The sequence below is a fragment of the Bubalus bubalis genome, chromosome 1, assembly GCF_019923935.1.
Source record: "Bubalus bubalis isolate 160015118507 breed Murrah chromosome 1, NDDB_SH_1, whole genome shotgun sequence".
Lineage (NCBI taxonomy): Eukaryota > Metazoa > Chordata > Mammalia > Artiodactyla > Bovidae > Bubalus > Bubalus bubalis.
In genome coordinates this window covers 109980163-110003033 of record NC_059157.1, presented here as the reverse complement: position 1 = coordinate 110003033, position 22871 = coordinate 109980163, and the positions used below count along the sequence as shown (strand labels likewise).

The window sequence follows — 22871 nt, the reverse complement described above, 5'->3', positions numbered from 1 at the left end:
CACCCCTCTCTCAGGTGCAGGACTATTTCACCCACACTAGCACCTTCAGGTTTAGGAGGGTTGTGGTTATGTTAAGGGGAAGACTGAAGCTGTCACGGAAAACGGTATGATGAAGCCCACGAGTTGTCACAGGCTGTGAAGGAATGGTCCATTAAGTGTATGTTTCTCTTTACATCCTCTTTTCAGAAAAGAGAGGACACAGTGGGCCTTCCCACAAGTTGTTGATACCCAGGTTTTAACTGGATCCTTAAAGTCCAGACCAGGTAGAGATTGGTGGCGGAGTGGCTCTGACTTAATGGAGCCAGAAGGTAAGCAGTAACTTACTTGGGCTTCTCTCCTGAGCTTTGGAGACTGACTCCATCCTCACCTGACTGAGGCAAGACCTAGAAAAAGAATGGGGGTCTCAGGGATGCCTAGAAACTGATGCTAAGTTCTACTGCTCAAGAGCTCAGTGAAGGGAGTAACAGGGAAATTCAAACATTCGAGAGTAGGCAAGTTGACTTTGGCTCTTGGCCCTATAAACTGGACATCCACAGAGCTGCTGAAAGGAAGACTCCTGTGTGAGCTCTTTGGTGCACCTAACCTTGAACCTTAACTGCACTTGGACTACACTTAGTTTTTATAATATGTGTAATCCATACGTACATATCAATTCAATGTTTGTGAAACTGCTGGGGTGTTTTTAAAATCAGTACTGGGAGATGGATGTTTCTACATCCCACCTTAATCACCCTGCTCTACCTTACTGTAGTCCACACTTAACAACCATTTCAGACTCGAGTGAATAGCACACTCAAAATTATTTCAGTGGGAAAGAAGAGATGTATATGGTACAGGAATATGTTTATATTTCTAAATGAGTATAATTAGACACAATTACTGGGGGCAAAATCTGCAATGTGTTTGGAAAGAACTCCTTTTCCCCCAGATTGTTTTCTAAAAAGTAATGTGTTCTACGTCCCCTTGATGCAGAAGAGGCTGGGGAATCTGGAGGGGTGACAGAGAATATGTTTGTTTGCTTTAATGTATAGTCTCAATGACTTAAGTTCTCCAAGTGTGACCTTCTTGAAAAATGGTAAAAGTGAATATCTGTTCCTTAAAATTCAGTTAACTTGTAGCTTCATTTGCATAAAAATATTAGTCATTTAAAATTACTACATTTGAATGATATGTAAAGTTTTTATATGGAATAATTATTTTTATGAACAAGCCAAGTTAAATAATGCATTTTTTATGTTCTCACACCAAAAGTCTTCAAATGTGTAAGGGTGATAGCAAAATATGTATTATAAAAATAGAAATATGTACAAATCTATTTCTCTTTCACCATCCCCACATTTCTTTTTCTCCTAGAAAGGAAGGCCAAAAAAGTTTAAATCTCTAACCAAAAGTTAATTATTTAAGTCCTCTTGCCTTGATTTGACATTAACCATAGGATCATATGTGATAAGCCTGGTTCTTAGGTATGGGATGCCTGTAATTTGCGAAAAATGCAGAAACATTTTTATCCAAAATGGTTATAAAGGAAAGGCTGTCATACTGTTATAGCTTTGAAAACAGATGTGTAAACAGGAACGCATTTATTAACTGCTGTCCATATAGCCCCACCACGGAGTCCTCCGTGTTCCAGTCTCAGGAGGAACCAGCCCCAGTTCGGTTGTGAAGCTGACCTGCATCAAGTCACATACCCCCATGAAGGTCGGGATCCATGTCTGAGTCAGCATGCACTCCCCAAAGCAGGTAGCGTATTGTCAGTGTGTAATGATGTGTTTCCATGAATGGAGACAGAATAAGGGAAGAATACACAGAAGAGGTTATGACAAGCTTGTGACCCTCGGTGCAGGCCTTCTGGCCTCTCTCTAAAGGGCTCCCTCAACTCGAATGCACCTGCATTAGTGCACACGGGCCTGGAACTCACAGAGCAACTTGGGACTGGAGGTTGTGGGTTGGGAATGGCTGGCAAGTGGGAGAGGAGGGGTAGCAGATGAAGCAGTGAAAAAACCCAAGAAGCTAATGAACTTGGGTGTGGGCACAGACCCTCAGATGCCCCAGCCCCAGGCGTGCTATCCCCTCTCCCACCATGACACTAGATGCCCAGACCCAGGGCCTCTTCTAAGGGGAGAGTTGTGCCTTGCCTCTCTAAGGGCCTGACCTAGGGGCCAGCACAGTCTCCATGTAAGGCACTTGGGCTTGGCTCTCCACAGACCTAGCTGGTGCTGAGGAATGCTAGCCCGCCATCATCACAGCTGTCTCTGTGAGACCCCTGGGGAGGCAGGACCTGTCAGGCACTGTCAGCGTCCATCTGTCCAGCCCCAGGAATGGTGGCTTCGGCTCCGAGGGCCCCGGCTCTGGCTTCCCTGAGGCGGCCAGTCAGCCATTTGTGGTGCTAAAGAGCTCCTGCATGAGTGGGGTGGCGAAGGGGTGAACGTCATGGATGCGCAGTAGCTGCTGGGTATGCTCGGCGCTGAGGCTGCGGAGCTCGGTGAGTATGGCCATGATCTTCAGGAACAAAAACCTGCCGGCCAGTCAGAGGAACAGTTGGTGGAACAGCCCGCCCTGCCCCCACCCACCAAAGCTGGAGCCCCTCTGAAACTGCACACGTTTGAGGGTTTTCATCTCAGGACCTCTCAGGTAAGCCAAGAGACAAGGCTTGGCTGAATTCCTTAAGCTTCCACGGCAGTCTGTGGACAAGGGGGCAGAGCAGCCTGGCACCCTTGAGGTGTGGACCACTCTCCCCACACACATCTCCTCCTCTGGGCTTCAGTCTCTGCACACAGGGACATCGTGGGGAAACCAGGCATTCCAGACACGGCATGAACAGGTCAGTTTCGGGGGATCCTCACTGCCATAGCTAATGAATGGGCGTCAGGACCAAGGGGAGAAGCTGTGGAGGCAGGGGCTGCAGGCAGCAATCCCTCCCTGGATCTAGCCTGGGATCCAGTGTCTGAGACACACCTCATGCCTTAGGTTCCCCACGATGCCTCCTGGCTCCATACAGGGGAGGACTGAGCAAAGCAAGACACCCAGCATCTCGTGAAGCCAAGCTCAAAAGCCAGCTGCAGCAGGCCAAGTAAGGACCCGAAGTTTTACATTCGCACAAGCACACCCAGCACTGGCCTTCCCTGGTCATGGCCCAGGCTTGGTACCAGGTCACAAGGGCTGCTGGGGCCCAGTGAATGGGGTGGGAGCTCCTGCCTGTCCAAGCCCTGAACAAGTAGTCCTCCTCCCTTGGGTGACCAGGACCAAGGAGTTTCCTCCCCTGTTACCTGGAGTTTGTCCTGGGAGGTGGTTAGGCAGTTAGTGCTCCAGGGTGTGGGCTGTAGACTTGGCCAGCAAGGACCTACCTCCAACCCCACCTGTCTGGCTGTGGGACCCGGGGTCAGACACCCTGAGCCTCCAGTCCCTGGCAGGATATGGTAGCACTTGCTGCATGGGGCTGTTTTCAGGATTAAATATGATGTGCATGTAAACTGCTTGGCACCAGGGCTGGCTCTTCTCAACAAATAGTAGTTCTAGTTGACTGGGCAGGAGACCTCAATGAAGGCCACAAAACAGCGCCCCAAAGCCCTGGTAATCAGAGGCTGCCCCAGGACAAGCAGGGCCCTGGGGGCAGGGCTCACACCCCCTCACACCCTCCCTGCTTGCTGCTCACCTGTGGGTGGGCTGGGGCCGGTTGAACTCGATGTAGGCCTTCAGGGTCATGGCGAACCGTTCCTGTAGCTGGTCTACCACGAGGCGCTGCACCACACCCGGGCGGTCTGGTGGGGAGGGGAAGGCCACGGGGGCCAAGACAGGCTTGGTCCATCCCAGAGGGGACAAATGGCTAGCCAACCACCTTCCAGAGCCAAGGATTCCCAGGCAAGGAAGTGAGGGGGTTGACCAGAGGGCTTTGCATCACCCCTCTGTCCCTGGGAGCAAACAGCTGCAGTCCCCATCCTGGCTGAGCAGTGAGTGGAGGGCAGGGCCATCAGTCGGGAACCTTCCCTGGGGAAAGCAAAGGAAGGAATGCTGCCCCCGCCCTTGGCTGAAGCTGAAGGGGTGTGAGCAAGCCTGGGGAAACAAGCGAGGGGCAGGGGGAAGCCAGGCAAGGCAGGTGCAGCTCTCACCTGGAGAAAACAGGGAGATGGCCTGCATAAGCACATACTCCTCCTTATGTAGCTGCAGCTTCTTCAGCATATAGTGGAATTTCAGCACAGGCTCCAGGAGAAGCTGCTGGAAGCCACCTGTGGGTGGATGCAGACTGGAGGGTCCACTTCTCAGGAAGCTGACCCAGGACCCAGCTCTCCTTCACCAAGGCCCCCTTTCCCATGGCCCGATCTTCTGCACTGCGATCCCAGGATCCACCAATCCTGGTGTGGCTCCTCTCCTCCCTCCATGGTTGTTTTCCCACCCTCTGCCAGGACAGACAGGCATCTCTCGGGCACCTGCAGGGTCTTCCACGCAGTAGGACAGCCGACCGCACTCCCAGGTCCTGGTCTCTGCATTGAACACCGTGTTGAATCTCAGCTGGCACAACTCAAAGGCGGCCCCCTTCAGCAGGGAGATCTGGTCCTCTATGGGCAGGTCCCTGGCAGCAAGGATAAGGAGGGGATGCTGGCTTCCATGGAAGCTGCCACAGGCCAGCACCCACTCCTGTAATTCTGCATCAGGGTGGGGGTGGCGAAGAGAAGAGGTGGGATGGGCTCCTGCCCCTGAGCACGATTGCAGTAGCGTTTGAATTGCCTCACTCTCTCCCGCTCACAATCCAGCAAGCAGATTCCTCCTCACTGCCATCTTCCTCTGGGCCCCTGCCACCTTCAGGGACTCTCCACTGCTAATGTGGCTGGGTGTCCGGGCCCCTTACAACCCAGCCCCATCTCCTCCAGCTCCCTGCACAGCCTGGGCTCCTGGTCCCCAGCCTCATACTTTCTGCCTAGTTTTCCCCATTTGGAATGATTATGCCTTTGAAGTGAAGTGTTGTTAGTCGCTCAGTCATGTCTCTTTTGCAACCCCATAGACTGTAGCCTGCCAGGCTCCTCTGTTGATGGAATTCTCCAGGTAAGAATACTGGAGTGGGTAGTCATTCCCTTCTCCAGGGGATCCTCCCCATCCAGGGATCAAACACAGGTCTCGTGCACTGTAGGCAGATTCTTTACTTCTGAGCACCAGGGAAGCCCTTTAGCTTCACTTAAGTAAATCCTGCTAGTCCTTCAGGCCAAGCAGTCCCTATGCCTCCTAGAGGTCTTTCCAGAGTGCAGTCCTTCTGCAGGTGCCTCCTGCGTGAGTGCCATGCAGCAGGGCAGTCTGCTTCCTGCTGTCTGTTTTGAATTAGCCGTGTCTACTGTTTCTCTCCAGGCAGGCTGAGTGCCCTGAAGCCCACCCCCAGCACTGAGCACAGGCCCAGCCACAGTGGCTGCTTCTAGGCCCTGTGTTAGACTGACACAGTGACTTCCCCACCTGAGTGCTGTGCTGTGCTTAGTCGCTCAGTCATGTCTGATTCTTTGCGACCCCATGGACTGTAGCCCACCAGGCCCCTCTGTCCATGGGGATTCTCCAGGCAAGAACACTGGAGTGGGTTTCCATGCCCTCCTCCAGGGGATCTTCCCAATCCAGGGATCAAACTCGCATTGCAGGTAGATTCTTTACCGTCTGAGCCACCAGGGAAGCCCTCCCTACCTGAAAGGGCCCCCCACTCCCCACTAATGGAGGCATTCTACCTAAAAGCCCAGGAGGGAGGTCTTGAGGAGGGCCTGTGCCTGGTTTTGGTCTCCTCAGGAGTTTAGCCTCTTCTTTTAGATCTGCAGTGTTGAGCCACAACTGCCACAAAGTTGATCTTTTCCTTCTGTGTCCCCCCCCCCACCCCCGCAGTGCCCCGCCCAGGACCTGGCAGGGGGCCCGCTTTGAAGGCTGTATGCTTCCAAAGCTGGCCTCTCTGATTAACTGAGATCCTGAAGGTGAGAGTAACACCTGCCTCCTAGGGTGGTTGTGCTCAAAGCTGATCGTCACAAGAAATGAGTGCCCTCCCACCCTGGTGGTAAGTCCTGGGTCATCGGACGTCAAGGGGAATATGCTGGGTCCATGGGTGAAAGTGGGTCCCTCTCCCTTGACCCTACTTTGCCACAATCTGAACCCCACTCCAGCCTGTGACCACCCTCATTCCAGTAAATAAGTCCTGCATGTCACCCACAGGGGAACCCATGGGCTCCTGGAAAAGAACCTGCCCTCTGCCAGCGGATGGAGTCAGGGCTCCTCGTGTGATTCACTTCCACCTGCCCAGGCCTGGCCTGGTGGGCCTGACCCCAGGGAAGACATGCCCGGTGCTGCCTCACACTGTGACAGGCTCCCTATTGTGGGGCTGCGGTTGCCACCACACTAGTAGGGCCCAGAGCTTCTCAGTCACCCCAGTTACCTGGTGGTTGTTGCCTACATGCCAAGTCTGGGGAGTCCCAGCCCATTGTCCTCCTTCTCAGCCTTCTCTAGCAGCGGACTGCTGGCAACACAGCATCTGTTCCTAGCCTTCTTCTTCTCTCTACGGACCTCCTTGCTTTTCCTTCCAACTCTTCCATTGCTCTTGAACTATCAACTTGTGACTCCCACCCCTTGGCAGGAAAATGGGGAAGGGGCATCACTCTCTGAACATCCACATGTATGTGCTGAATGCTCTTCCAGAGGTTTTCTTATTTCACTTAACAGCCCCACAAGGCAGGCATCATTAGCCCCAGTCTAGCAGATGAGGCCAGAGAAGGCAATGGCACCCCACTCCAGTACTCTTGCCTGGAAAATCCCATGGATGGAGGAGCCTGGTGGGCTGCAGTCCATGGGGTTGCTAAGAGTCAGACACAACTGAGTGACTTCACTTTCACTTTTCACTTTCATGCATTGGAGAAGGAAATGGCAACCCACTCCAGTGTTCTTGCCTGGAGAATCCCAGGGATGGGGGAGCCTGGTGGGCTGCTGTCTATGGGGTCGCACAGAGTCAGACATGACTGAAGTGACTTAGCAGCAGCAGCAGCAGATGAGGCAGCTGAGCCACAGTTAAATGGCAGGCTGCAGTCACAAAGCTAATGAGCTACACAGAGAGGGCTCCACTCCCCCACATGGCCAGGTGCCCTGGGGGCAGAGGTAAAGGGGTGTCTTTTGGCACCAGTGTCCTCCAAATTCAGAGAAATCCATCCCAGACCCTCTGAACCTACTGGCCACATCCTGCTCCTTTCCACACCGTCCACCCAGCCCCTGTGTCCTACCTGAAATAGGAGATGACCTTGGCAAAGTTGATGATGCCTTTGAACATGTAGGTGGACACGTCAGCGATGTGGGGCAACAGGGAAAAGATCTCTTTCCCGCCATTGTCGGCTGGGGGCTTGTAGTTCCAGACGCTGCCATCTTCCCCTCGCAGCTGCAAGGAGAGCTTCATTGAACACAGATCTTCCCTGATCTTCCTCCACTTGGCAGCTTCTTCCCTGGACTGAATCTGCAGAGGCTCTGGAATCTGGCGGCCACTACTGAGCACATCTGGCAGCTGGGGCATGAGCAGAAGTGGGAGAGAAAAGAGGAGAGACATAATATATATTCTCCCAAACAGGAATTTTCCCTGTTCCCAGGCAGGCGCACACAGCCACAGCTGCTCCCTGAGAGGATGCACAGTGGCAGGTGTGTACAGCCCCCACCCCATCCACCCCCCCAGCCCCCACACAGAGCGCTGGTTTCTTCTCTCTTTTGTGGGTCTCTGACTTCACGGTCCCTCACATTCCTGCCTGGTCAGAGATGGGTTCACTTCCTGCTTTGGTGGAAGGTGAGGGGGCTTCCATCGAGGGGTGTGTCCCAAGTGTCCCTGAACTTGCACTCAAGAAACTCAGAAAAGGATCTGAGAGCTGGAGATGGAAAGAACAGACTTTGGGGCCTGCTGGCTACCAGTTCTGTGAGCTGGATGGGTCATGAGATACCTGTGAGCACAGGTGAAAGAGGGCACTGGGATCAGACAACGCTACCATTGCTGAGGTCACTGAAGTTTCCTGGATCAGTAAAACCAGTTCACAAATGTCATGTCCCCTCTGCATCCTCATAAAGCCCTGAATGCCAGCAACCCTGGTGCAACTCAGCTGTCCATAACTCCATTGCTGACTCAGACTCCATTTCTACAGGCTGTAGAAGGAGAGAGCAGAGTGTCTCAGACCTGAGCATGAGTTAGAATCACCTGAGGGGTCTTGTCATAGCACAGACTGCTGGGCCCTGCCCTCAAAGGTTCTGTCAGGGGTGAACTGTGGATCTGCATTTCTAACAAGTTCCCAGGTGGCACTGCTGCTCCTGAAAGTCCAGGGGCCACTCTTCGAGAATCCCTGGGAATGAGATTGGGGTTCTGAGGAGAAAGCACAGGAGGTGAGCCATCTCGAAAGCCTCATACCCGGAAATTCTTGAAATGAACGAAGGTGCTATCAAAGGTGTTCATCTGAGCAGTCGTCAGCTCCCTGATCATCATTTGCTGCTCTTCAGTCAGACCCTTGGCTCCAGGGGGCCGAGTTTCAATCCGTTCTCTCTTCTTCCTCCTGATCAAGGCCCGTCTCTGCTCCACAGCTGCATCGGACATGATCACTGCAAGGACAGCCAGGAGCAGACTCAGGTGGCAGCAGGGGATGGGGACAGACTGGTGACAAGAATCCTGCCCTTTTCCAGGCTCTCAAAGGCTCTGGGCTCCTCTGGAGAAACACTTGGGGGGAAGGACGGGCGTGCTGCCTGTGACCGTGGGGTTCAAGACAACTCTGTGGAACAGTGGTTATTGCTCCGGCTTCTGGATCTTAAGGCACCAGGCTTCAGTGACGGCTTTGCCACTTTGTAGTGGTGACCTTGATGGGCTTCTTCACCTCTCTTTCCTTCGTGGTAAGCTGGAGTGACAGTGCTTGCCTCACACTGCTCTTAGCATGAGACACTGCATGGGAAGCGCCTACTATGCCTGCTGCTATGTAATAGTTGTTTCATAAATGCACCTGATTATTTGTTTCTGGTGTATCAGATACCATTAAGACTCCCGAGAGTCCCCCACGATCTCTGGGTCTCGGAGAGCTGGACCACTGCTTAGCAAGAGGTATCTTCTCCAGCCACGTCCTATGTAGCCTGGGGCTTTAGGTCATCCATGGATTTCTGGAGCCCACTTGTGTGTGCAGAGCAAAGCTCTGGGGGAGGGGGTCCTGCTGGGGAGGGGACAACAGGCAGAGCTGGTCTGCAGGAAAGGCTCTCTGCCAATGCCCAGGGAACCTGGCCCCTCAAAGGCTTCCCAAGGTCTTGTGTCCCTCTGTGACTGATGGAGCGAAATACACCTTGGAAACTTCCAGCCTTTCCCCATGCTCTTTAATCTCAGAGCCTCTGGGAGCACAATTATACCAGAGCTGGACAGGGGAATTGAGAACCCTTCTGTCACTGGCCGCACACAATTCCTCGAGGATGCTAGGTCTGGGCCACTGGTAGAAGGTGCAGGTCAAGCACACCATGAGTCTCCAGCTTCTTGTTCCCAATTCAGCTCCCCTAATTCGGCTAAAACAATTATGAAGGGCACAAAATGAATCACACAAGCGCAACTGAGGGGAGAGTGGAGTACAACCCTGGCCAGAGAGAATCAGGCCTCCGAGAACAGAGAATGGCGATAACACCCCACTTCTCCAGTCCCTCCAGGATAGGCCGGGGACCTCAGGTTGATGTCTGCCCCTGTGTGCACGCGCACACGGATGCTCTCACGCACACCAGGGCTCACATGCCCATGCCCGCTCGCACAGCCTTTGCTCACTCTCTTTCCTCATGCCGCTCTCCAGGCACTTGCGAAGGCGGCAGGCCTGGCATTGACGCCGAGTCTTCTGGGTGATCTCGCAGGTGCCCTTTCGGAAGGGGCACCGGGGCCGGGCATTGCGCTTCATGGCCCTCCTGCAAGAGGACAGAGAGCAGAAGATAGGCCGCGTTGTGTACCCTGGCTTCCTGTCCGCCCCTGACATGGATACTGGTCACACCTTCTGTGGGCTCTGCCTTTGTCTCTGAGTTGGGTGGGGTTCCTAGGAAAGGTACAGACCAGGGCTCTTCAGGCTTCTGTGGGTGCCCAGAGGCCTCTGAGCCTGCTGGAGGAGGGGAGCCAGGTACTAGACTGTCCTCATCATCCACATGGGAGGTGGACGCTGCTCAGGGCCTGCACCGGAGCTGCTTCATGGGATGCTTCAGCACCCTGAGGCCCGTACCCTCTCCCCTTTTTCTTCCTAACACCCAGGAGCCCCAGGAGAACTGGGCCAAGTCTCTGTGGAGGTGGCTTCTTCCTGGATTTCTCCTTGGAAGAGGGGACTGGAGGAAATCTGGCCCCAAGAGTGTAAGAAACATAAGCCTCCTGCCTTCCCCAGTCCCCATTCTAGATTGGGAGGCCAGAGGACCACGTACACTACAGGAAACTTTCTACCTCACTGTAAAAAGGCTTCCCCTTGCTGACTGCCACAGGGGAACAGAGAGGCTCAGAGCCCCATAATAGTGGAGTGTATGGGCGCTGCGTCCACGTGTCCCCAGACAGCTGCGCCAGATGGGAGACAAGGTGGTAAATTCCTTCTTGAGACCCCAGCACACACGCTCCCCCACAGTCCAGCCATCCTGCACTTCACCAGAAGACCCAGTCAGTGGGGGCCTAACTTTATCCCCCTGTCCCAAATTTTCACAGCTGAATAGATGGAAACAAATTCTCCTTTGGATCTGGCCTCTGGCTCTGGTCCAGCAGTGTGGAAAATGAAGAATGGACAGGTGTGGCTACTGATTGGGCCTTGGGGGCTGATCCAGGAGACCTGAGGCCAGGAGCCAGACGGCCAGGGGGCGTATTTCTCAGGCCCCATCCCCTCCCGTGCTGGGTAAGAGACCCCTGGGTGACTGAGGGAAGGAGCCCACATTTATCAGCCATTCTGTGGATTGGATGCAGAGCTACAGATTGTGCAGAGCTTTGCAAACTTAGTTCTTAGAACCCTACGAAATTCATTTGGTCATCTTCCTGGCACAGATGAGGAAACGGAGTCTGTGAGAAGACAGAGCACTCTCTGTCCTCGAGGTAGAGGACAGGCTGAAGTTTGAATTCAGATCTGCCCGATACCAGGATCCAAGCTCTGACCCCTACAGCGAGCCGCAGGGAGAATCCAGGTCTGGCTCAGGCGCCCTTCCTCCTCCATGTGGCCTCATTGGTGGATGCCCAGCTCAGGGATCTGTCTGGGGCTCTTTGCTAGTGACCGGTTCTAGGGTTGGCTGGGCCCCTGGTCTAGGTGATGTGAATTGAAGGGTCTTCTGGGAAAGATTTCTTTGCTCTTAGAGGACAAGAGGGGCCTTTCTATTCCTCAGCTGAGCCCTGTGGCTCCCAGCCTGAACCCGGGCCCTTTGCTGTCCTCAGTGGAGCAGGCAAGGTAGCCACTCTCTGATGGCAGAAGAGGAAGAAGGACTGACTGCTGGGCTCACCAACCCCTTGAAGGCCTCAGACTTCTCGATGTGAGAGGTGACATGTTCTCCTTCTTGTTCAGCACCATGAGTGGAGAGTTGTTGCCCGTAGCTGCGCACAGGCTGACAGCGCCCCACACGGATGTTCATTTCTCCCTGGAGCACGAGGGCTTCCTGAGCTGACCTCAAACTTGACCACATCGGCTCCTAAACCAGGGTTTCTTCACTCTGGTTGGGAGCGGGGGCGGGGGTGGGTGGGTCCTGGGCTGCTGCAGTGCATTACTGGGCTCCTCCTGTCCTGGACACCCCACTGTGGGTTCTCCCCTGCACCCAACTGTCTGGCGGCCCAGCTTTGATGGGACTGCAAGCTGGACCTTGGTGCAGGGGTCCATTTCCATTTAAATGTCCAGCCATCAGGAGGAACGCTGCAGAGGTCAAGTCAGCTGGCTGTCCTCAGAATGCACTAGGGGCCCAGGTGCGCCCCTGCAGTGGGAGCTGCCCTGCACACACCTGGCCCTCCCTTCTCTCCTGGTTGGCTTCTCTTCCTCTTGGTCTGAGCCTGCACTGAGCAGTGTCATTGTTCTTTCTTCAGCTGAACAACGTGACCCTTCTGTTTGGGCGTGTCTTGCTATGAGCTGGGACTTTTTAGTCCCTAATATTTTGGATCTCTGTTTCTAGGTGAGCTGGTGTGTCATATTCTTCGCTTATTTTATGCCATTCTTTACTTAACACCGCTCCTTAAGAGTGATTTGAACTCTTGAATTTTGTGGATTTTCAAATTCTTTCTCCTCTTACTGACTCATTTGCTGTATTTGCTATTTTATTCAAGAGCACATGGAGAAACAAAGGGAGATCTTAATGGAAAGGGGCCTTTCCTGAGTAGAGTGGGAAAATAGAAAATGATGATTTCCTCTCGGATGCTAATGATTCTCCTGAGACTAATTAGGAGGCCTTTGGATGGGCCACCAGCCCACCCTCCGAACCTGGGCCTCTGAAGCTGAGGCCCTGAAACGGTGCCCAGGGAGCTAGTGGCAGAGCCCCAGTTAGATGGGACCCATTTTGTCAGAGGTAGCAGGTGGGTGAAAGTTGACAGATAACTCTACCTGAAAAAGCCCTTGCATCCTTCACATGTCATGACATTGAAGTGATAACCAGTGGCCTTGTCCCCACACACACGGCAAATCTGGAGACCCTCTTCTTCCTCGTCTGCGCCAACGATGGGATTTGTAGATGCAGAGTCAGCTTCTCCACAGTGCGCGAGGTCAGCATGGTTCCACTCTTCTTCACGGCCCACCTCCAGCTTTGCTTCTGAGCGTCTTGGACTAGAAGTGAGAACACCACAGGGAATGAGAACCCTGGGCAGGGGTGTGCTGAAGCCACAGTGTGCATCGCTCATGTGGGTTTTGTGGACACAAGAGCTGACGTTCCATAGAAGAAATGGGGGAGGAGGACTAGAGTTAGACAGAAAGATGTTACCGTGATATTTGTGTTCAATAATAGGGCCCTGGAGTAAAGCACATGGACGAAGAACACGGAGAGAGAAAAGGTAGAGAAAGAAATGAGAAGGAAAGAGAAAGGAGGCTCTGGGTTGGACCAAAGAATGAATACTTGGATAGACTCAGATTAGGAGGCTGTGAGCTGGTCACAGGCCTGAACGCGGGGCAGTCCATGGGACAGAACACTTCCTCTGGAACTGAGGAGACCCAAAGAGCTGGCCCCTCGGGTGCATTGTGGCCCAGACTCCCAGAGAGAACTGGAAAGCCTGAGCAGAAAACCTGTTTTCAATTGAGTAAATAAGCAGATGAGGAGAGAGAGAGGAGCCAGGCTCACGACGCAGAGAGAGAATACCCAGGTCCTAGTCAAGCTGAGGGGAAAATGAGTAAAGAACTCGAACCCATTCATAGAGCTGTGCTCTAGATGTCCTCTCCAACTTTCACCTGGAGGGTGTGACTTTAATTCTACTTGGGAGTAGGCATAGAGGAGGGTGGGCAGACACTGGAAACTGTCCTATCCACTGTTCTTCCCCAAAGACTCTCTAGGCCACCACACAACATTTCAACACACAAATTTCTGTTTTTAACAGCATAACAGATGAGAGCTGACCATTTCACATATAAGAATGAATTAGACATGAGTCTGTTCCATGACCCTGACCCTTCAGAAAACTGCAAATAAAATAGACTGACTGGAAACTTGAACTGACCAGGTACGTGGAAAATTTTTCTGATTTTTTGAATTATAATTCTGACCTCATACAGGCTTGCAGGAAAAAATGTATATACTTTGCATGTCCAGAAAATCCACAAAGAATTTCATTGTAGATTGTTAGTGCTCCTAGACATCCACAGAAGCAGAATTAACCCTCCCCACCCCTCACCCCACCCTATAGAGGAACTCACCTTCCACCTAGACACAAGAATCACACAAGTAATTTTCAAGGAATATGAGCAAAAACTCATAATCATGAATAAAAAGCTAACATGGCACCATAAGCAGGAGACAGGGAAAACAACTTACAGCAGGATTAGACCTGCAAAGATGCCTGAATTATCAAGCAAAGAATGTTTAAATAAATAGTAGAAGAGGCTGACAATCAAAGAAAGAGAAAAAGCCTGTGAAACAACTGACCAATCAGATTTGTAGAATGAATAAAAATTGACCATAAAATCTGAACAAACAGCTATAAAAACCGATTATAACAATGCTTGGGAGTTAAAAAGAAAAGTAAAACACAACTAAAATATGCAAAAGCATGCAAGTCAGAAGATGGATGATCACAATGAAAGTTTTCTGAAGTTCAATATTGTTGAGGGAGGGGAAAGATAATAAATCAGATTTTAATTAGTAAAGTGTGCCGGTTAAGATTTCTGAAGCTTTTTAGTCGCTCGATCATGTCCAACTCTTTGCGACTCCATAGACTGTAGCCCACCAGGCTCCTCTGTCCGTGGAATTCTCCAAGCAAGAATGCTGGAGCAGGTAGCCATTCCTTTCTCCAGGGGATCTTCTCAACCCAGGGACTGAACCTGCATCTCCTGCATAAGATTTCTAGGCAACCTCTAAAAGTCTGGAAATAGAATGCACAGCTTAAAAGCTTGTAGAAAGGGAAAAAATGGAAGAATAAAGAAAAGTTCAACCATAGAGAGAAGAGAAACTGAAATAGCATGATGGAAAGAGCAAATATATTGATAATTAAATGTAAATGCTGTTGATTCTTGAACAGCACAAGTTTGAATTGGGTGGTCCACTTGTATGGAGATTTTTTTCAGTAAATGTATCGGAAAATTTTTTGGAGATGTGTGGCAATTTGAAAAACTCTTAAGATGAACCACATAGCTTAGAAATATTGAAAAAATTAAAGGTATCTCCTGAATGCATAAAACATGCGTAGATATTAGTCTTCCTTACATTGGCATAAGATGAGAGGTATTTAATATAAAATCAGTAATGTGTTAGTTTTCTCACTGTTTTATAACTTTGTTTACATTCCCATACAATATGCCTCTCTTGTGATTGAAACAATTGTGTATCCTGTCATCATAGGTACTTTTTTTAATGCCACAGTGTTTTTAATAATGTGTTTGCCATAAAAACCAAATGATGATTCATTTAGTGTATAGTCCAGGCTCTGTGAAACAACCCTTTCACTTGCATTAGACAACCATAAAGCAGTCGTATTGCTGTTTCTTTCTTATCAATGCATGAATCATTATACCTATGGATAAATATGAATTTCTTTTTCACATTATCTTTTCATTTTTATATCTACTGTTAGTAATATGTATAACATCTATATCATAATGATGTAGGTACTGATCAATAATTCATCTTGTAAGCAGATGATGGAAACTTACAGTATCCATACTACATAGTACATCCATAGTACAGTGCTATAAATTTATTTTCTCTTATGATTTTATTAATAACGTTTTCTTTTCTTTAGTCTACGTTATTGTGAGATACTTTATTGTAAGACTGATACATACAACATACAAAACATGTGTTAATCAACTGTTGTTATTGGTAAATCTTCTGGTCAACAGCAGACTCAGTAATGCAGTTGTGGGGGAGTCAAAAGTTATAAACGGATTTTTGACTGTGCAGATCAGTGCCCCTAGCCCCCGTGTTTTTCAGGGGGTTTAATGTCTATTAAACATTCTCATTCAAAGAGACAAATGGTTTCAACAGATACCTGGGGCTACCTAAGGTTCAGGATTAGTGCCAGAGAATGAGGGATGTGATGGACATCAGCTGCACCGACTGTGGTGGTCATTTCACAATGTGCACCAGTACAGAATTATTATTCCACATCGGAAACTGGTGTGAACTTATGGCAGTTATACCGCGATAAACACGTAAGCATCCATAATTTTTTAAAGGGATGAGGCAGAAAGATACTAAAATCGTTACTAAGAATTATTGAAACTCAGTGTTCTAGGTCTTTTGCAAAAGATAACTCTAGGTCCTTTGCAAAAGATTTATTCATCATAACAGTTATCACAACAGCAAACATGTGTTGAGCATCTTGCACACACCAGACACTCTGTTATGTTGGTCTTTTTTCAGATTCTCCAGAAGCTGAAAGTCACTCTTTTGGCAGAACTCCAGGGTCTGCTATGAAACACTCTAACTGCTCCACAGATGCAAAAAGTGTTCCCAAATCAAAGAGCTTTACAGGAAGGGAAAATTTTATGAGTAAGATATTGGAGGAGATTTTCAGCGTCATTCAGGAGCATTAGGCATAGCAGAACTTGGGGCTGCGAAGACAGCGGCAGGTGTTCTGCACATAAACCAGCAACTTTGGAGCAGGAGACAGGTGGCGGTCCCTCGGCCACTGGTGTAAGTGCCCTTCCTAAGAAGGGCTGTGACAGTTATGACGCAAGGCATGTGCCACAGCAGAAGCTCAGTAGCACACCAGGGGGATGAAAGAACTGTTTCCAAAAGCACAGAGGAGAGAGACACTTAGTCTGTGTCTGATCAATGCATTCCCCGACTCCCTAATGAGGTGACGTTAGAATTAACACCAGGATCTCCCTCCATAGTACTTTTGGTGTAACTTTTGCTTTGTTTGGCCCAAGTTAAATAAGCAGATCTAGTACATTCTGTAGTTCATTCTCTCCTATTGTTATAAAGCCCCGTTTAGGGCACCTGTAACAGGTGTTTTCTCCAAAGATGGTCCCCAATAAAACCCACCTCTCACTTTCATACCCTGGTATAGTCCCTCTCAGGATGAAGCAGGGATGGTCTGTGACTTGCTTAAGCCAATAAGAAGAGTGGAAGCGACACAGTGCCAGTTCTGGGCCTAAGTCATAGGAAGGTCTGGCTGTTTCTGCTTTTGCCCTTTGGAAAGCCTTAACCACCATGAGAGAAAGTTTGTCTACCCTGATGCCATGCACTGAGTCCACATGAAGAGGGATGACAATCTGGGATGGCCCGGATGACGGAGGCCCATTGCCCCGCCTGCGAGCTGTCCCCACCCCTCCTGCCAGCTGTCCCCATCAGGCTCTGGCCATGTGAGTGAGCAGTCTCAGATGTCCCAGCCCAGCTTAGCGTCCACCTGTGTCATGTAGAGTGGAAGAACTCCCAGCAGAGCCCCGCCAAACCACAGCAGCATGACAGAAAGTAAAATGGTGGTTGGTTTAATTGGTAAATTTGGGGGAGGTTTGTCATTTGGCAAGAGATTGTGGAAGCAGGTCGCCTGGAGCTTTGTTAGATGGAGGTCTGAACTGGGGTGAACAGGGTGCCAGCTGACACCCCCAACTTGTTCCTGTTCCACTCTCACATCAGCCCTCCTTATAGAATGACACTATGTGGACAGGAAAATGACAGCGGCTAGGTGACGGCATGTGCCAGCCACATCGCTCTTTCATGTGAGTTTAATAAGACCAGTTATCTGTGCAGCCTCCATCCAGTCTAGCTGTATTTACTCTGAGGTTCGCACCTGCTCCTTGCTGCCTGTGAACGTGTGAACTCTAGCAGAGGATTGAAATGATCAACTCTTGTATTCCCTGAAAGTAAAATATTCCTTTAGTGAGGTCTTTGCAAAAATAATTAATTGCAAAATGCAGTATTTAGGCTGAATATACCAAAGAAGGGATAAATTAAATTCTCAGCAAGGAAGGGCCATCAATAACTGATTGAATAAATTAATAAATTATACATGACTGGGGCTTGCTGCCCTGGATGCACACGTCCTCACCCACTCTTAGCGTGAGTGATGAGTTGACATTGCTTAGCTAGAAGGTGGAGCCAGAATTTGAACCCAGGTCAGCCTGACTCCAGAGCCTGTGTTAATTCAGCATCCTGCTGCATCCTTCTCAAGGTGTGTGTCTGAACAGGTGAGCCATTTGTTAAACCCACTTTCTGTGCAGACTTGTTCCTAGGCAGGTCCTCCATGTCATGGAATCCCTTTGCGGTAGCTCTCTGTTCTTGGGCAGAAGGCGATTCCCTGAGACGCTCAGGTCTTGCCATCTCAATGCTGATTAGAGCAGAAGGGACCAAAAACATTGCTGCCGCTCCAACCACATCCAGAGGCTTCTGGTCCCGCACCCTCTGGAGAGCTGCGGGTCCTCCCTCTCACAGTCAGAGGAGCATGTGTCCGCCCACTGGCTCTTGACCAGTTCCAGGGAAGCTCCATCTGTATCCCAGATCCTTCTCTTTCTAAGCAGAGGTTCATGTGAGCAGATGGCCATACCACTAAAAGCACCTGCATTTTTTCTGGGATGGATGCAGACTCATTGGTTCTCAGCCTTTGTATTAATATTTTTGTCATTGTATATATTAGAGCCTTTTCCTTTCTTTCTCACCCGCCAGGGTCTTAATTAAGCTCTTAGAAAAACCACCTTCAGCGAGGGATCTTTGGACAGCTTTGGGTTGGTCTGCACATTCAGGCTAGTTCCCCAGTGCACTGCCTAGGAAATTGTTGAGATTGCTGAAGGCTCAGTCCCCTGTGCGTGGAGCATGGCCTGACCAGGCTGATGTAAAGAATACAGTTACTTCATTTGCTGAGGTCAGCAGGTCACTGTTAAATTAGGAAGAAGGGAATGACATACATGGCTGTACACATGGGGATGACTGAGTGTAAGCAAATAGGACCCAGCTGTCCCACCATCTGAAAGTCAGAGGACTTTGGATTTTGCTCCCTGGGACACGAGATGTGGCAGGTACTGTCCCGCTCTCATTGTCAAGATGGCCTAGCCCCTTTGACTCACTTTTTCTACTCAGCTCACTTCTCTGGTGCTCTGGAGCCCCATAAATAAAATGGAAAAGGTCTACATGGCCTTTGGCAAGAAGGAAAAGGAACAGGAGAGCATGCTGTTCTGGGGATGTTACCAGCTGACCTGTGTCTATCCACAGGCTGATCCAGCAGGGAGATAAGTGAAGGAGGATCTGTGGAGATGCATGTCACTCAGAAGCCAGCCCAGAGGGACCCCCGGAGTAGAGAGCAGGCTATTCAGGGAGACAGATTTGAACTTGGGGAGAAAGGTAGGAATGTGGTGTGTCCAGAGACCAGGGGATAAGGGGGACATTCTAAAGAACACATGACTTGTTTCTGCTGTAGAAGGAGCCAGGATCCCTGGAGTGGGGAGCAAGTGGAGCAGCACAGGGCTTGCGGGTGACAGGGGAGCAAGGAGAGGACAGCAGAAGCAGCCTGGAGGATGGGAACTAGGTGGAATCCAGGGTGAACTGGGACCAACAGAGAAGGCCAATTGGTTACAGGAGGCTCACAAAGGGAGCCTGGTGCTGTGAGAGCACCTGGAAATTTCAGGTTCTGAAATTAGCTGATTGAGACTCTGCTTCAGGACCTGGGATTTCCTGATCCTCGGGGTTAAGCTGTGAGATGCAGCGCCCCCCAGCTCCAATGTTAAAACGATCTGAGATGGCCAGTGATACAGGATAGGTGGCTGATCATGACTCCAGATTAGAAGACATGAGAGAAAACCATGACATGTGTGCTCCTCAGCCACAGAAGGAACGTGTGAAAGGGAAGGACCAGAAGCTGCTGGAAGGCTTTGCCTGGGGCCGAGGAGGAAGGTGGGAAGCCATCACCTAGTGACTCTGGAGTCACATGGAGACGATGTGAGCGGTGCTGTGGCTGTATCTGGGCCAGCAGGCCAGAAATAAGGTATTGGTGTGGGCCTTGGTCATCTTGATGAGCAAGAAAGATGCCCAGTAGGAGGTCCAGGGTTTTGACGTTTAGCAGAGATGTACAAGAAGGAGGAATCCTAACTAGAGTGGGAGAGGAGCCCTCGTAAGGGTGTTGGAATGTGCTTGAGAGACACAAAGAATAATCACCGAGGAAGTGAGAATGGGGAGCTGTGGTTTGGAAAGAGTCGAGAGCGGAGTGAAAGAAACTGAAGCCAGAATGAGGGTCCCGGCCGTGAGCATGTCTCCAGTGGAGGAGTGGAGGCAGGTTAGGAGATGAAGAGGGCAGATGAACAACAGCAGAAGAGAACCCGCCGGCAATGGGCACGTTTCATAAGGGAGCTGGAGAAAGGCATGGGGGCCGCTGGTTCATGCTGAGCCCCAAAAAGAACCCCAGAGAGAAAATCACACCAACTGCATAGTTTTAGCCATAACAAGGGAGAAATAGCTAACTCTGAACCAAGGAGAATCCTAACATTTGCCAAGCAGGAGATTTATGCTGTTCCCAGGGTAGCAGTTCAGAGGCCCGTGAGTCCCTCTGTGCCTGGCCCACCCTCTCCTCACCCCCAGACCCTATCTGTCATTCTGGGCAACCCTTAAGGCAGTGGTTCCCAACCTTTCCAGGGTTCGTTTTCATGGAAGACAGTTTTTCCAAGGACCAGGGGTGGGGGGTGAGGTGGAGGAGATGGTTTCAGGGTGATTCAAGTGCATCACATTCATGGTGCACTTGGTTTCTATTATTACTGTATCAGCTCCACTGCAGAGCATCAGGTATTAGATCCTGGAGGCTGGGGACCCCTGTCTTGGGGAGTGTCCACACACTGCATCTGCTTCAGGAGGTGACTCTCCAGGGCACAGATGGAAAGAGGGTCACTCTGAGACACTGATCAGCCCCAGTTGGTGCCCCCTGGCCTTCCTGCTGGCCCATGAGCCCACAGGTCACCCACCCTGGCCAGCTGCAGACTCTCTCCAGCTGGCAGTGGGAGAGATTTCATCAAGTTTTCATTTAAGTCAGTGGGTGAGTAGAGGTGCCATGAATCAGCTTACGTGGGGTCTGAGGCTTATACAATTGTGGGAGTTTTCTTTATAAAACAGAATGCATTCAATTTTTCACCATTGAGGATAATGTTTGCTGTGGGTTTGTCATATATAGCTTTGATTATGTTGAGGTATGTTCCTTCTATTCCTGCTTTCTGGAGAGTTTTTATCATAAATGGATGTTGAATTTTGTCAAAGGCTTTCTCTGCATCTATTGAGATAATCATATGGTTTTTATTTTTCAATTTGTTAATGTGGTGTATTACATTGATTGATTTGTGGATATTGAATAATCCTTGCATCCCTGGGATAAAGCCCACTTGGTCATGGTATATGATCTTTTTAATGTGTTGTTGGATTCTGATTGCTAGAATTTTGTTAAGGATTTTTGCATTTATGTTCATCAGTGATATTGGCCTGTAGTTTTCTTTTTTTGTGGCATCTTTGTCAGGTTTAAGGGTGCCCACTTTCACCATTACTATTCAACATAGTTTTGGAAGTTTTGGCCACAGCAATCAGAGAAGAAAAAGAAATAAAAGGAATCCAAATTGGAAAAGAAGAAGTAAAACTCTCACTGTTTGCAGATGACATGATCTTCTACATAGAAAACCCTAAAGACTCCACCAGAAAATTACTAGAACTAATCAATGAATATAGTAAAGTTGCAGGGTATAAAATCAACATACAGAAATCCCTTGCATTCCTATACACTAATAATGAGAAAAAAGAAAGAGAAATTAAGGAAACAATTCCATTCACCATTGCAATGAAAAGAATAAAATATAAAGAAACTAAAGACCTATATATAGAAAACTATAAAACACTGGTGAAAGAAATCAAAGAGGACACTAATAGATGGAGAAATATACCATGTTCATGGATTGGAAGAATCACTATAGTGAAAATGAGTATACTACCCAAAGCAATTTATAGATTCAATGCAATCCCTATCAAGCTACCAACGGTATTCTTCACAGAGCTAGAACAAATAATTTCACAATTTGTATGGAAATACAAAAAACCTCAAATAGCCAAAGCTATCTTGAGAAAGAAGAATGGAACTGGAGGAATCAACCTGCCTGACTTCAGGCTCTACTACAAAGCCACAGTCATCAAGACAGTATGGTACTGGCACAAAGACAGAAATATAGATCAATGGAACAAAATAGAAAGCCCAGAGATAAATCCACCCACCTATGGACACCTTATCTTTGACAAAGGAGGCAAGACTATACAATGGATTAAAGACAGTCTCTTTAACAAGTGGTGGTGGGAAAACTGGTCAACCACTTGTAAAAGAATGAAACTAGAGCACTTTCTAACACCATACACAAAAATAAACTCAAAATGGATTAAAGATCTAAACGTAAGACCAGAAACTATAAAACTCCTAGAGGAGAACATAGGCAAAGCACTCTCTGACATACATCACAGCAGGATCCTCTATGACCCACCTCCCAGAATATCAGAAATAAAAGCAAAAATAAACTAATTAAACTTAAAAGCTTCTGCACAACAAAGGAAACTATAAGCAAGGTGAAAAGGCAGCCTTCAGAATGGGAGAAAATAATAGCAAATGAAGCAACTGACAAACAACTAATCTCAAAAATATACAAGCAACTCCTACAGCTCAATTCCAGAAAAATAAATGACCCAATCAAAAATGGGCCAAAGAACTAAATAGCCATTTCTCCAAAGAAGACATACAGATGGCTAACAAACACATGAAAAGATGCTCACCATCACTCATTATCAGAGAAATGCAAATCAAAACCACTATGAGGTACCATTTCATGCCAGTCAGAATGGCTGCAATCCAAAAGTCTACAAGCAATAAATGCTGGAGAGGGTGTGGAGAAAAGGGAACCCTCTTACACTGTTGGTGGGAATGCAAACTAGTACAGCCACTATGGAGAACAGTGTGGAGATTCCTTAAAAAACTGGAAATAGAACCGCCTTATGATCCAGCAATCCCACTGCTGGGCATACACACTGAGGAAACCAGAAGGGAAAGAGACACGTGTACCCCAATGTTCATCGCAGCACTGTTTATAATAGCCAGGACATGGAAGCAACCTAGATGTCCATCATCAGATGAATGGATAAGCAAGCTATGGTACATATACACAATGGAGTATTACTCAGCCATTAAAAAGAATATATTTGAATCAGTTCTAATGAGGTGGATGAAACTGGAGCCTATTATACAGAGTGAAGTAAGCCAGAAAGAAAAACACCAATACAGTATACTAACGCATATATATATGGAATTTAGAAAG

The 22871-nt window shown here is 49.1% G+C and overlaps 1 protein-coding gene across 1 annotated transcript; it reads right to left on the bottom strand.

Moving 5' to 3' along the window:
• Positions 1-2370: 2370 nt before the first annotated feature.
• NR1I2 (nuclear receptor subfamily 1 group I member 2) lies at positions 2371-12808 on the bottom strand. The gene is made up of 8 exons (XM_044940435.2): positions 12516-12808; positions 9755-9888; positions 8381-8568; positions 7224-7498; positions 4425-4567; positions 4107-4223; positions 3653-3758; positions 2371-2515 (listed from the first exon to the last, which is right to left on the bottom strand). Exons 1-8 carry the CDS (start codon positions 12806-12808, stop codon positions 2371-2373), a joined length of 1401 nt encoding a protein of 466 aa, XP_044796370.2.
• Between the last annotated feature and the right edge of the window lie 10063 nt (positions 12809-22871).

Bases quoted from the DNA above. Each gene is read 5' to 3' on its own strand.
- NR1I2 (XM_044940435.2), bottom strand. From the start codon at position 12,808: ATGAGCGATGCACACTGTGGCTTCAGCACACCCCTGCCCAGGGTTCTC. The intron at 3,759-4,106 runs GTGAGAGCTGCA...CCTCCCCACCAG, and splicing joins CATCTCCCTGTTTTCTCCAG to ACCGCCCGGGTGTGGTGCAG. The intron at 2,516-3,652 runs GTGAGCAGCAAG...ACTGGCCGGCAG, and splicing joins CGGCCCCAGCCCACCCACAG to GTTTTTGTTCCTGAAGATCA.